The sequence below is a fragment of the Thalassophryne amazonica genome, chromosome 8 (genome assembly GCF_902500255.1).
Source record: "Thalassophryne amazonica chromosome 8, fThaAma1.1, whole genome shotgun sequence".
In the NCBI taxonomy this organism is placed as follows: Eukaryota; Metazoa; Chordata; class Actinopteri; order Batrachoidiformes; family Batrachoididae; genus Thalassophryne; species Thalassophryne amazonica.
Genome location: NC_047110.1, coordinates 88,540,725 through 88,555,825, shown reverse-complemented (window position 1 = coordinate 88,555,825; position 15,101 = coordinate 88,540,725). Strand labels below are relative to the sequence as shown.

Genomic DNA, 15,101 nt, shown 5'->3' with positions numbered 1-15,101 from the left:
CACCCCGCACCCCTGGGAATCGAGGCCTGCCCCAAGCAGGCACCACGGAAAAGCCTTGCGTTTTGGATAATAAGTAATAATTTCAGATTATTACTTCCCCACTTGTGGCTCCAACTTGTGACCGACTGCTACAAAATTTGGCAGGCAGCTTTTGTGTCATTGGACCATGCTTCATATTTATTGGACTTAATCATCTTAATAAACAAGCACATGAGAGTCCACTGAATGTATGTGCAGGTTGTAGTACACATGGCACTCATGACCAAAGCAGAGGTTGATAAAGTAGGTCTTATAAGTTGATGCAATTGTGCATAAAAATGCAAAAGTAGAAATGGGCACAGCTTAGTGCCCCATTGCACTTAATACAAATGAAAACGAGCAAAGCTGAATCAGGTGGAATGTAAAAATAAAAAAAACTACTACAATTTGTGTCACATCTGGGAAGTAATAAGAACTGCGGAGGATAGCCGTCCGAATACCCAGACTGTGCTCTGACCCACCCCGACTGATTCGTGCACATGCCATGCACAAGTCTCCGAAAGCAATGCAAATATAGGTGGAACACATTAGGATTATCCAGACAGCTGTCAGAATGCAGTGAGAATATGGCAAATGCACTTACATTGCCATACTAGTGAGGTTTGATTGCGGGTGGAGGAAATATAATGCAGCAGCAGCTGAGGTGCGATCATGATGTATTTAGGCACAGTTGGGACATTCGGACAGGATCTGAAATGGCGGACCATTTCGAGCTGCCAGAATGCCGATTTCATGCCATACGAATATTTAGATTGCAGTCAGAATGCACTCTGTCCGCCGTTGGATATTTTTCCACCTCGACTGCACATGTGCAAAACATTTAACAGGGCATGCCCACATTATGCAACCATCACCAAATTGTAGAGTTCAACTCAGAAAGGATCCCAGATCATACCATGTAAATATCACACAATTCCGTGCATATTTTTTTTCAGATTATTCTTTTTTGAATTTATCGTGCCCCCTATTGTTTATATGTTTACCAAATTTGTTACACAGCCTATACTTGTTCTTCTGTATCCCAGTGACAAATTTCATGTTTATACTGTTGCAAAGATATGTAACTCTTTCCTTTTTGGCTGCTCCGTTTCAGCCCTCTTGCGCACTACAATCCCACCAGGTTTTTGCACCGGACGCTGTATATAAAAGAGGGATTCGCAAAAGAGGGATTTTGAAGTCAGTAACGGAGGAACACAAAGTTAAAGTTGGATCAAGCTTGGTAAAACAGTTGCATGTGCACTCCTCCTTTAGAAGCAGCTGTAAAGTATGTTTATGATAGATTTAACATCTTGTTATAATGGATCAGATGACGTACACTGATGCAGTTTTGCAGATATTAATGGACGAACACAGTTAAAAGTTGGATCATGGTGTCAAAATGACTGTAAGCCGTGCAAGAAATAAAGCCAGCAAGAAGAAGCGCAGAGGTGCTTCGGTTCTAGCTGGTCTGGTTATGGATGTGTTTTGTGCATTTCTTTGTTTTGTTTTTTTGGGGGTTTTTTGGAAGTGACCCACAGTGGCCACCTCATTGTGGTGTCTTTTTTTTGGTCACAGAGAGCGGAGTGAACATGCAGAACTGCTGCATTTAATGACTCTGGAATACAGGTGAACTGCAGCCTGACGCATGGATGCGCACACCAGCCGGGCTGTACAGGAGCGTCTTTTTTTGGACTGCATTTAAAAAAATGTGACAACATCTTGAATGGATGCTGTGAATTTAAAACCCACACTTTAAAAGGGACCAAGTGTGGGAGGACTGGAGGTTTGGACCAAACCTATGTCTAAATGTGGACCAACATTACATTATCATGGCGCTACATGGATCATATGTGGCTTGACATGGATCATATGCAGCGACACGAGCCAATCCAGGCTGGACGGGGCTCAAATGACAGGTCGGTCGTGGCTCACTAGAGGCTGATACCTGGCACATGTGAGGTACAGAGAGGCACACAGAGGCGCCTTGGTAGCGGATACGTGATAGTTTAAAACATGGATCATTCGTCGAATAATCACTGACACACCCATGCGTGGCTCATTATTCATGGCTTATTATTCGGTGGGACCGAGGCTTAGTGGTATCGACTGAAGTAATGGCCTGGGGTGACATAGATTTTTAAGGTTTTACATATTTTGCAATACTGGGTAAAAATAGAAAAACCCAAACAAAAAAACCCCCTAAAAATAAAAACCTTAACGAAAACAATAGGGTTCCCAGCCTTGCTGGGACTGGGAGCAGCATTTTGTTCCCTTCGACCAGCTTCACGGGTGCTTGGACACTAATAAATGAATATTTTTAACCGCCCACCTATGTGTATTTGTTGGGTTGTTGCTGGACAGCATATCCGTGGATAGGAGAATGAGGCTTCACTTAAAACAATTTTGATCACAGTTTCATTAAACATTCTGAATAGGTTATCACAGTTTCATTAAACATTTTGAATAGGTTTATCTCACTTGGAATAGGTCAGCCTTTGGGACTAATCTGGATAAATGAACAGATCCTTGAATTTTACATAGATTAGAAGGCATACCCCAGGGATTCCCCCTTTTTTTGAAATCTAAAAAGTTTTGATAACACCAACTCTCTGAAGTATTGCATATTTATTTTTTACACTGATGAATCACATATGACAAAATATTTCATTCTACTATGCTACTTCAAAGCAGAACCACAATTAAATCAACTATATTTTAATCACATTTCTGTTTTCCAATGTAAGTTAAAAAAAAATCTTGATTTTTGAATACAATGTGTAAATATACAGCTTACTTTACTGCTTTTCAAATTAATGTTTCTACTAAATTATATATATATATATATATATATATATATATATATATATATATATATATATATTTCATAATTTATACAATTCCATTTAATTATTAGGTGATCATAACTTGGCTCACAATCCAGCTGTTAACATGACAGAGTACATGCCTCTGGTAAAGCAGTATCTTTCTGTGTATTTTTCTATTTTCCTGGTGCTCTCATTTCAGCAGCATTATTCACACTGTGGGACGTGGACTCCGTCTTAATCAGTGTTACTGTACAGGCTGAAAATCTTAGCATAACTCCCAAATCTCCAGACCTGAGATAGCTAAAAGCAGTATGAAGTATGTCACCATTGTCTTAAACATGTAAATGTTGGAGGAACTGATTCAGAGCTGTTCCTAAATATTTTCAAGATGTGCTTAAATTTTTACAAACATGATTAATTGGTGTAGACAAATATCCTTATCAGTTTCTGAATGTTAGCACTGCTGCCTCACAGCAAGAAGGTCATGGGATCGATTCCCACCTGTGGCCTTTCTGTGTAAAGTTTGCATGTTCTCCCCGTGTTTGCATGGTTTCCTCTGGGTGCTTTGGCTTCCTCCCACATCCAAAGACATGCAGGTTAGGTGGATTTGAACTTTAAAAATTGTCCGTAGGTGTGAGTGTGGGTGTGAATCTGTTTGTTTGTCTATTATGTGGCCCTGCGACAGACTGACATCCTGTCCAGCATGTATCCCACCTCACGCCCTGACTTTTGGGTTAGGCTCCAACCCCCGTGACCCTTAACTGGAGTAAGTGAGTTTGTAAATGTGACTCACTGATTCTGTGATATACGTCTGCACTCCATCAGTATACTGCAGAGCATAGTTGTCAGGACCTTGGAGATTCCAGCTAAATACACACATAAACACAAACAAACTGAATTAATGTACAGTATAACAGAGCCAAACTTTAACATATGTGACAGATGCTGCAATCCTGTATTAAAATACCCATGTACATGTAATCAATGTGAACTTACCCGTCAGAGACCTCCTTGATGACAGCAGATAGAGGCTTTTTCTGCACAGTGACACAAACACATACACACATGAAAACCCGCCTGATGCATGCGTGGTGGTAACTATATCAGAATTTATTAGAATCTACTCAGCTAGCTACGTGAATCATTAAGTTGATCCTTTTGGACATCAGAGATATCATGAGGACTGTTTTCTTCCACCTTTGAAACAGAGGGGATTCGTCCCATCCTGTCTACGGCTGATGCAGAGACTCGGATCCATGCATTTGTTTCTTCTAGACTGGACTACTACAATGTTCTATTGTCTGTTTTACCACAGTCCAGAATTAGGGGTCTCTAACTGGTTCAAAATGCTGCTGCCAGAGTTTTGACAAAAAGCAGAAAGTTTGACCACATTACACTGATTTTGGCATCGCTTCACTGACTTCCTGTCTCTGTGAGGTCAGATTTTACGGCTCTGTTACTAACCTATAAAATTATTCACAGACTAGCACTTCCCTACTTAGCTGACCTAATTAAACCCTACGTACCGGCCGGGCTCTTGTGTTCTCAGGGCGGAAGACTACTTTGTGATGTTGATGCAGCACACTGAAGTCTGCTTTTGGAATGTACTCTTCCATGAGGACAGCTTGGGCTGTGGCCCACTGACGATGTGAAGGATGGACGCTGGCCATGCATGCCAGGGCGCTGGACTTACCTCACAACACCCTGCTTGTGACGCCAATGGCTGCATGCTCATCTCAATTATGCACTTTATTTTTGATACTATTCTGGTTTTTCCGTTTCCTGTTTCTTCAGCTTGGTAAAAACTTTTCAAAAACCTTGTAACTGTTAGAATGGCCAAAGCAGGGAGTCACCCCTCTGGGTCTGGTCTGCTTGAGGTTTCTTCCTCAACATCATCAAAGGGAGATTTTCCCTTACCACTGTCGTCTGTGTGCTTGCTCTAGGGGTTTGATAAGGTTAGACCATACTCATGTGAAGTGTCTTGAGGTAGCTTTGTTGTGACTTGGCCCTATATAATTAAAATAAATTGAACTGAATCCTTTTAAAGCATCTCTGACTACAAGGTTTGTCTGTTTAGAAGAGGAAATCTTCAAGCTGCTTGCTTTCTGTACAGGGCTATCCTCTGAATCAAGATCGCCCTTTGTACATAAATAAAAGCCAGACAACTTCCATGTCTGACTCTCCACTATGCTGCTATTAGTGGTCAGCACCGTGGTCAACCAGTCAAATGTGTTGAGGTTGTGTGGTAAACCCAGTGGGTGCTCTGTTATTAGTGGCAGCAAAGAAGGTCAACCAATCATATATTTTCAATGTAGACAATGGGGCAAATAAAATGTGTTGCAGAAATTCTTCAGGGCCAAGAGGATCGTTTGTGATGTAGCAGAATTTAAAAAAAAAAAAAAAGTTCTACTGTGTGTTCCTACCAGTTTCATCTGTGACTGCCTAAATAAAAATCCCCCCCCCCCCCCACACACGCCTGCCATGCCCATTTTCTGTCTTAAAACCTTTTCGTGGAATGTGACCGAGTTTGGGATGCAGATCCCAGTTGTCTGGAATATAATTTCGTATGTTTTTTCACAAAGAAGAAACAAAGAACCCTGAAGGTTCTGGGAAACTCATTGACGACTTCCCCCGCATTCATATTTGAGACAGTCTGCAGAGCTCCGCTGTGGGGACACTTCCACTGAAGACCCCACTCTTCAGATAACATCACTTTAGGGACTGCAAATGCATGTAAAGCCTACAAAATAAAATGCTGTATCCAATCTGATGGAAAGTAATTAATAATTTCCAAAGTGTAGCAATATATGAAAAGACTAGATGTAAAATGAAAAAACACCTCCTTGTTGGTCTCACAGGACGGCTTTGAGATGGCTTTCAGATGGCTGTTGGTGGGTTTTCAGTCGTGTGACTAACCGAGAAATTGTGGATGAGCCTGGACATGCCAGAACATGTCCTGTGAGGCTTCATCACGGCGTTGCTTTGCGCCATGCGGCACAGCCGCGACGCGCGGAATTCCTCCGCTCCTCTTTCCATGACAAAAACTCCTGTAACAGTGGAATGTGCCGTTCATTTCCAAACTGGACACTGTGTTTTATCCGGGATGTCCTCTGACTAGCACAGGAATTGCGGAAGACGTGGACATCAGCACTTTATCGGCACATTGAGATAGACGTGCGGAGGAATTCCACGCGTCGTGGTGGAGCCGCATGGCGCAAAGCAGCGCCGTGATGAAGCCTCACAGCACATGTTCTGGCATGTCCAGGCTCATCCACAATTTCTCGGTTAGTCACACGACTGAAAACCCACCGACAGCCGTCTGAAAGCCATCTCAAAGCTGTCCTGTGAGACCAACACGGAGGTGTTTTTGTGCCGTGCCATGAGCGGCACGGTGGCGCATCCGTCCGCTTTTCTTTCCATGAAAAAAAACTCCTGTAACAGTGGAATGTGCCGATAAAGTACTGATGTCCACATCTCCTGCCATTTTTGTGTAAGTCAGACTACGTCCCGGATCAACAAAGCCTTCACATTGGAAATGATCTGGTTGTTTCAGCGGGGTTTGAGCCTGTCGATTGGCGCTCGGAGCGCGGCGCGCTCTCAGCAGTTGTGGGCGGTCTTTAAACCGTCTGGATCACTCCTTAATCTGTGTAATCCCCATGAAATCGTCCCTCAAAGCCATTTGAATTTTCCGAATGGTTACCACCTGGAGGTCTCTCACAGTTTCTGGAAAAAATTGATGCAGCAAAGCTCCAAATCGTTCAGACATTTATTCGCAATAAAAATCCGAAGAGAGGGGTGGACCACTGCTCACACAAAGCCTGCTCACAGGCGAATGTCGCAACCAACAGGCGTGAAAAAACTCACGCATGCGCATGAAGGTTCAAGCTTGGCTGATGCAATCACACGTGATTCAAATCCATATGGTTTTTGAAAAAAATAAAAAGGTTGGATACTTTTCTAACAGACCTCATATATATATATATATATATATATATATATATATATATATATATATATATATATATATATGAGAGAGAGAGAGATTTTTAGATGCTAATAGCATAAATACAACTCCAACAGCCATGGAATTTAGTAAGGTTGTACTCAAGAGTCTCAGACTCGTGCACAGAGCAGGTTTTTAAATTATTGGTCCTTGAACATGAGAAACAAATCAAACCTCTCAAAAAAACAGTACTAATGGACCTGTACCATCTTTAAATAGTTCTGTACTATGTTTCAAGGAATCACTTGGTATGGTCCTCACAGAGCAGAATTAAATGATAAATAAGGCTGGGAAGAGGCACAGAATGATCAAGTTTGGAAACTACTGCACTAAAAGCTAGCAACTCATACCAATGTAGGTCAAATTATTGCTGTGTGAAAACGGTGATCTTAGAAATTCATGGTATGTAACATGCTTAGGCTGTTCAAAGTGGCTGGGATCGCAAAACCAACAGAACACTGGACCACACACTGTCACACAAAGGTATTGAGTTTTGCAGATAAGCGGGCCAAAAAAATTAATTAATTAATTAATTAAAAAAAAAAAACTTGCTTTTTTGTTTGATGATAAATGTTGCAGCGAACAGAATGTAGCGATAGAGCAAGGGTCACAACCCTGTTCCTGAGAGCTCCTGCCCTCCATGTTTTCTAACTTTACCTGTTCCAATCCCAGGCAATTAACTTTATCAGGTGTTCTCAGCCAATCAAGAGCTGGAAAAAAACAATAATAATAAAAAAATAATAATAATAATCAGGTGTGACTTGAGTAGGCAGACATGGAAAACATGCAGGGCAGGTGCTCTCCAGGAAGTGAAGGCCAATTACCGGGCTGTTCCTGTCAAAGTTTGTGAAATCTCAGGAGTAGGTTCAGTTCCTGCAGTAAAAACGGGGTTTATGTTTTAAGAATACTATGCACTGAATGATGAAATTCTCTGGCGTGCAAAGGCCTTAAAGCTCCAAGGAATCAAGGCAAAAGAGCCAATGACAAACATATGGTCTCTGTGTGTGTGTGTATTACCTGGTCCAGTTGTATGAGCTGGGGATAGGCCCCAGGCATCTGGATGGCTATCTTCACTATGTCTTTCTGCTGGGGCATTTTGGCACCTCTGGACACTCTCTGGGTCTTGATGACAAAAGAGATGAACTAGTTACAATAAGGATCATCATAATAGCACAAATACAATGTTTTTCTTCCCCCTAAACAATATCAAAACCCCATGTGGCAAATGGAACAGACATCAACAGATTTACAGGATGACTACAAATATAACAAATGCATTATACTTTACATAGACTTTAAGGTTTTATTGCCAAGTTGAGCATAGAACTCAACAGCGCAGTACCAGAAGTAAAAATCCTATTTCATATTTTTCACAAGGATTTAGATTATGGGCTAAAAAGTTGTAACCATCCAAAACAAACTCACTAAGAACTACGACATTGTGAAACAAAGATATGTGCTCCTGTAGCAGCCACAAGTCTGTATGATCTTTATTTTAACAAAAACGTCTGTATGATAGTTTATTTTAACAACGTGTTTGATTCACAATGTCACTGAACAGAACTCTACTACCCACAATCCTAAATTGAAACAGTGACATCTCTGATTGTTGGACATCGCTGTTACCAGGTAAAACATTTTTTTAAAGTCAGCAAACTGCAGGGTTAACCATTTGTTTTGGTGCTGTTAATATAAAATGGGAAAGGCTGCCAAAGTGAGCAGCTCAGCAGCTCACCCTGCACAGCAGCACACGGAGTGCACATAAATACTTTTGCTACACTAGGTTTGAATCAAGCTCAACTGGAATGTACAGAATTCCCCCCATCGACAGTTTTGATGTTTTTTGTCGTGGGTGGCTGTAATTTACTGCTCACTCAACAATCATATTCACTGCAGGAGATGTGGTATATGACTCAGCAGTGACCAGAAATGCACTTGTGAGTGCGTGAAAAATCAAATGACACATGCTGCTGCTGTGAGGAAAATGCAAATGGTGGAACGAAGCACAGCTGTATTTTACTATACACATGTAACAAACTGTAAGATACTGTATTGGTACAGTGATATAATTGTGATATGCTCTTATCAACCATAAAAATATTACAAAATGAAAAGCATAAGAAGGTTAAGAATAAGCTTGGATTTGCAATGCATTATGGGATGAAAATTTCCTTCTCATTTAAATGTAATTATGTAGCCTTACACAGTTTTGTACCTTTTCCATAAGTTATTTATTTTTATCCAAATCAAATCTTTTTATGGTCATGATTCATTTTATTGCTGATTAGCCTCTTTCAAGGCTTAAAATGCTTTATATAAAGCACTTTCTGAAACATCAAAAGGTGAAAATGAACAAGGTTTTTACTTCAGGAACTAGACCCCTTAAAAAGTTGGCAGTCACTGTTGAGCTCTAGAATACTGAATGGCTGTCTTAATGTCTTACCTTGTGGAACTGGTTGAACCTTATGTGCCGCAACAAAGACTTAAGGCTGCTTACTTAAAAAAAAAAAAAAAAAGTCATCGGATTCCACAAAGAAACTATGACTAGTTAGTGTTATTTTTGTCCAAAAACATTTGTAGACAAAGATTTTGCCTGTGTGGCTCCAGTGTTATGAAGTAGTCTACCTATTGAAATTACATAGTGACATTTCACTAAAGTGTTTTTAACCTAAACTCGTCTGTTTTCTGCCAGTTATGACAAGCAGAGGTTTTATTTCATTTAACTGAATATTATCATGTTTGAGAAGGATGTTGACTTTTTACTTCCATCATTTCAATAAATAAATAAATAAAATGTTGCAATGTTTGTAGGGTCAAGTATGTTGAAATTTCACATATGAAAACACCTATTATTTTATTTAACTACAACACTGACCTCTGACCTCCATATGCAAACTGATCTGAAACAGTATGCTATGTTAGATACCTGTAAAGCTTAGCACTTCATGTTCAACATCTCTCTCTCTCTCGTTCTCTCGTTGACACATGCAAGTACAGAAAACAGACAGAGAATGAATCATATTCTGAAGGGGTTTTTTTAAGCTAAAGAAAAGTGCAAGATAATTAGAGAATTTATCTGCAAACTGATTAGATCAGTCACACTGAAAAGGCCTCATGAGTGTCAAATAAACTATCATTTTTTAAATGAAGCACACCGTCATGTTCCTGTTTCATTGTCTATTTACAGTGCTCAGTCAGGTTCATAACATCAGTAACTGGAGAATGAGAACTGTTGTAAATGTTCCTCTGTACAACGGCACAGTGCAGATGAAAGGACATAATCAAACTGTTCTTGTAGTGTTGACTTTCAGCTTTAATTCATGGGGTTTAACATAAATATTAATAATTACCTATTTAGGAATTATAGCAAAAACAACTAAAGAACAAACTAAATATAGTTATTTAAAACAAATCATTACTTTTACATCAAGTTTCTTTAGACAAGTTAAGGGGTGGCTACATGAACATTTCCAGGTCACTGAACACGCCAAAGACGCCATTTATAATCAATCATAAGAAATACAAATAGTATGGTAATCTATGGTAAAACTGTTAGGAATTGGCAGTTTTGAAGAAGTGAGTGGCTGCACAAAAAGGAGACTAGTAAGGGAATGTGCCGAGACACCCAGACAGTTCTGAAGAAGTTTTAGGTTTCTGTGGTTGTGATTGGAGGAACAACATTTATGTTTTGCATCATCAGTTACACATCCTTCCATTTATTTTGGCACTGAGAAGGATTCTCTTAAAAATGAGACATGAAGTTTCAGCTACAGTTTACCAGCAGGTACATGAGGAGCGCAAACCTAGATTCCATCTATATTATTGTATAAAACCCTTCGCTGATCCATTCCACCATGAAGCTGTGAGTAGTGGTGCACCAACCAAAAGCTGCACTATGCACATTTTCTTCAATCACAGCCACATAAGACTATAACTTCTTCAAAGTTCTCTATACAGGTGCTGGTCATATAATTAGAATATCATGAAAAGTTGATTCATTTCAGTAATTCCATTCAAAAAGTGAAACTTGTATAATGTATACATTCATTCCACACAGACTGATATATTTCAAGTGTTTAGTTCATTTAATTTTGATGATTCAGTATCTCAGAAAATTTGAATATTGTGAAAAGGGTCAATATTGAAGACACATGGTGTCACACTCTAATCAGCTAATTAACTCAAAACACCTGAGGTCTCTCAGTCTAGTTCTGTAGGCTACACAATCATGGCGAAGACTGCTGACTTGACGTCTTGCCTTGGCTAAAGACAAAAAGGACTGGACTGCTGCTGAGTGGTCCAAAGTTATGCTCACTGATGAAAATACATTTTGCATTTCCTTCCTTCAAGGTCCCAGAGTCTGGAGGAAGAGAGGAGAGGCACATAATCCATATTGCTTGAGGTCCAGTGTAAAGTGTCCACAGTCAGTGATGGTTTGGGGTGCCATGTCATCTTCTGGTGTTGGTCCACTGTGTTTTCTGAGGTTCAAGGTCAATGCAGTCGTCTACCAGGAAGTTGTAGAGCACTTCATGCTTCCTGCTGATGACCAACTTTTTGAAGATGCAGATTTCATTTTCCAGCAGGACTTGGCACCTGCACACAGTGCCAAAGCTGCCAGTACCTGGTGTAAGGACTATGGTATCCCTGTTAATTGGCCAGCAAACTGGCCTGACCTTAACCCCATAGAAAATCTATGGGGTATTGTGAAGAGGAAGATGTGAGACGCCAGACCCAACAATGCAGAAGAGCTGAAGGTCACTATCAGAGCAACCTGGGCTCTCATACCACCTGAGCAGTGCCACAGACTGAACTCCATGCCACGCCGCATTTCTGCAGTAATTCAGGAAAAAGGAGCCCCAACTACGTACTGAGTGCTGTACATGCTCATATTTTTCATGTTCATATTTTTCAGTTAGCCAACATTTCTAGAAATCCTTTTTGTATTGGTCTTAATATTCTCATTTTCTGGGATACTGAATTTGGGATTTTCATTAGTTGTCAGTTATAATTACCAAAATTAAAAGAAATAAACATTTGAAATATATCAGTCCATGTGTAATGAATGAATAATAATATACAAGTTTCACTTTTTGAATGGAATTACTGAAATGAATCAACTTTTTCATGATATTCTATGTCCAGCACCTGTGCATCTTGATGACTTCCCTCACTTGTCTCCAACCTGCATGGAGAACTGCCTATTCCAGACAGATTTACCATGATGTAGCAAACTGTATTTCTTATGATGGATGCAAATTAAGTCCAAGTCAGTGAAGAAAACTGGTGGCTGCAATTCCTAAATAGTTAACGCTACATTTTTTAAGCATGCTTGAATTAAAGCTGTGATTCTCCACTACAAGTATGTCCTGAATGTTTCATTTCAACTCCACTGTGGTGGTGCACAAAGGCAAGATTATAACTGTGTTACTGTCCACATACTTATGGACCTGGCTGTAAACTAAAGGGCAAAACAGTCTGAGTCTGTTGCTCTACTATCTCTTTTGTAAATATTAGACACTGTCCCTCACACATCATGCACACTTCCTCCTTCAGTCTTCAGATAGCATTCCCAGAGGATACAGAAGAAGCTGTTGTGATCCCCAGCCCTTCCCCCTTCTTCGTCTTTCTCCCTCACTCTCAGCACATGGAAACAATACAGCTGGATCTGAATTCTTCTGTGCATGCATGAGCTCATGATGAAGGAAGAGGTCGAGTTGTGCCAGCCTGAGTGTGGCGTGATTAATAACTCCACCCTGTACATGAGCCCTTGGATATTTCACATACCACCACTCTGCACTCGGAAGAAAACCCTCACATTTTACTGCAGCTTTCAAAGCAATCCTCCTGTCAAAACAACCGTGCACTATTGCCGTGTTCTCCCCTCCCTCAGCCTGAGGCCATGTCAAAGCAGGAATCTTCAGTGGGAACACAACCTTTCCACAATAGGTTAAAGTGAGCCATTTAACGGACAAAGAAAAATCAAAGAATTCCTTAATGTGCAATACTACAACAACAACAACGACATTGTGGCATCCAAATCTGTGCACGTTTTTACAAACGTGTATGAGGAGTAGGGGTGGAGTAATACACGAGCACCACCATATGAAACAAATCACAACATATATCTGGATCACTCTTCACACTACTTATGTAGAAAGTAAACTGTGGTCAATGTTTCATTTGAAAGAAACAATTCTAAAGTATAAACTGTAATTCTTGATGCTATCAGTTTCTCATTTGGATATTTTAAATTTCATTTATCATTATTCTAAAGATGTCATTATTTCTTCCATGCAGTAGTTGACTTTTCATGGTATCACAATAGTCATTAAAAAACATTATCTCAATACATGATGTATTATAAACTAAAATTTACACATTTTTGTACATGAATGATACAATTAAAAAGGAGTTCATTACCCATGCCATGGGCACGACACCTCTATTCTGCCACAAGTGTTTTTTTTAAACCTCATTTTATTGGTGAAATGGACTATCCTCCCCCCCCCCACCCCCACCCCCCCCCCCCCCCACCCCCTTATGGCACCAAGACAACTGTGTCAATTTTTCCCCAAAAACTATTTGAAAGAACGACCACACTGTGCTACTAACCACCAGATCAAGCTGACAGAAGTGGGTGGAGCTTCAGGACAGTGGTGATGTACAGCTTCTTTAGCAGAGTGCAGCTTTAAGTGACATCTGTGAATGCAGCGGAGAATGCGAGACACTGACAAAGGTTTACTGAAGCCTTCTCATGAAGCTATCCAATACAGAAGCAAAAATGCTTTTCCCTGTAGAGGCGTCTGCCTGCTTCCATCTCATGAATCATTCACCAGTGCTTCATGTGTTTGTCCATCTACAGAGATATGACCAGATTTCTTCTTTTTTGCGTGGTCCTTTATATTTCCTAACATGATAATTCCACTTGCTTAATATCACATGACATTGTAATTTCAACTTCTCACATTGTTGGCAGTCATAAAATACAGCTATGCCACTCTTTTTGAAACATGTTACAATAAATTCAAAATAACTTTTTTATTTGAGGTGGGGGGGATTCTTCATTTCAATACCTGACCTATTGACTTTGCAATATTTTCAACTAAATATGTGGTTTAATTTATTCTCGTTTTTATTTGCATTTTAGATGTTGCATGCTGTACTACAGCATATTAGAAGTGAAAACATACAATCAATAAGACCTCATAGTAGTATGAGCTTTAATTTGAGGGTGATCACCTGTACATTCTTTAGAAGAGAATTCTAGCATATTGTGTGCTGCTCCTCATTATTACACAACCAAAAACAATTGGACAATTCACTGCTGTGGCACTACACAGCCAGGTGTGTGTTATTCTTTGTTCAATCCATTGACAAGTAAAAAAAAATAAAAAATGTCCCAAGATCAATAAATGTTCTGACCTTGTACACTATGAGGTGTACTACTGTTGAAAAAGTACTGTTATGCAAGCTTTGGGAAATACTTTTTTGCTCAGTATAATTGATTGAGGTGTGCCTGTAAGCTGTTGCAATAATGTGTGCGAAAACCAGATTTGTTTATCATGCTTGTTCCTTGGTGTTATGCATCTTTATCCTTCTTAACTTCAGGTGATTGTCATCATTATTTTGGAGCATAAGAACAAAATGTGTGGCTATTGCTTTACAAACATAATAAAATAAACATTTTGATGTTTCTTAATTTATTTTAGTTTATTTTGATGTATAATACTCAAGTTTGTATTTGTCAGACATATTCACAGTGACCAGCTTGTTCCGGACGATGTCAGGCAGCTGAAACTTGACTGTTGTCATTATATAATTTACAGAAAAGTTATGCGGTGATAAAACACCTTATATTGCATTAAATACAGGGTGGGCCAATAAAATGTTACCACTTTTTGATCGTACACAAGTTTTTGAAATGAGAACGTATTCCAAAATGTTATTTACAGACTTGTAACAGAAGCATTAAATTAACATTTGATACCAAAGGTTTCACACTTTGTCTCTTGTTTTCCACACAGTTCAATAATTGATGACATGTTCAATCCACACTCTTCTTTGGATTACAAAAGTGGTAACATTTTATTGGCCCACCCTGTATGTCACATATAAACACATTTTGGGGTTAATTAACTTGTGCAGACCTAAAATACAGCGTGTTGGAATGTATTGCTTGAACACTTTCTGAAATATCAAGTGTGAAAATTTGTGTTCCATTTGTCCAAAAATAACTGTAGTGTCCGTAGATAATG

The 15,101-nt window shown here is 39.6% G+C and overlaps 1 protein-coding gene across 4 annotated transcripts in view; it reads right to left on the bottom strand.

Moving 5' to 3' along the window:
- Positions 1–15,101, bottom strand: part of elmo3 (engulfment and cell motility 3) — a 57,053-nt gene that overhangs the window by 28,537 nt on the left and 13,415 nt on the right. Inside the window, exons 2-5 of one of the 4 annotated variants that reach the window (XM_034176927.1) lie at positions 9,773–9,831; positions 7,864–7,968; positions 3,840–3,880; positions 3,637–3,709 (exon numbers count right to left, since the gene is read on the bottom strand). In XM_034176927.1, the coding sequence (XP_034032818.1) occupies positions 3,637–3,709; positions 3,840–3,880; positions 7,864–7,941 (192 nt within the window). In that variant the 5' untranslated portion in view covers positions 7,942–7,968; positions 9,773–9,831. The remainder of the gene's footprint in view (positions 1–3,636; positions 3,710–3,839; positions 3,881–7,863; positions 7,969–9,772; positions 9,832–15,101) is intronic. The other 3 variants (XM_034176928.1, XM_034176929.1, XM_034176926.1) reach the window with 3 other exon arrangements.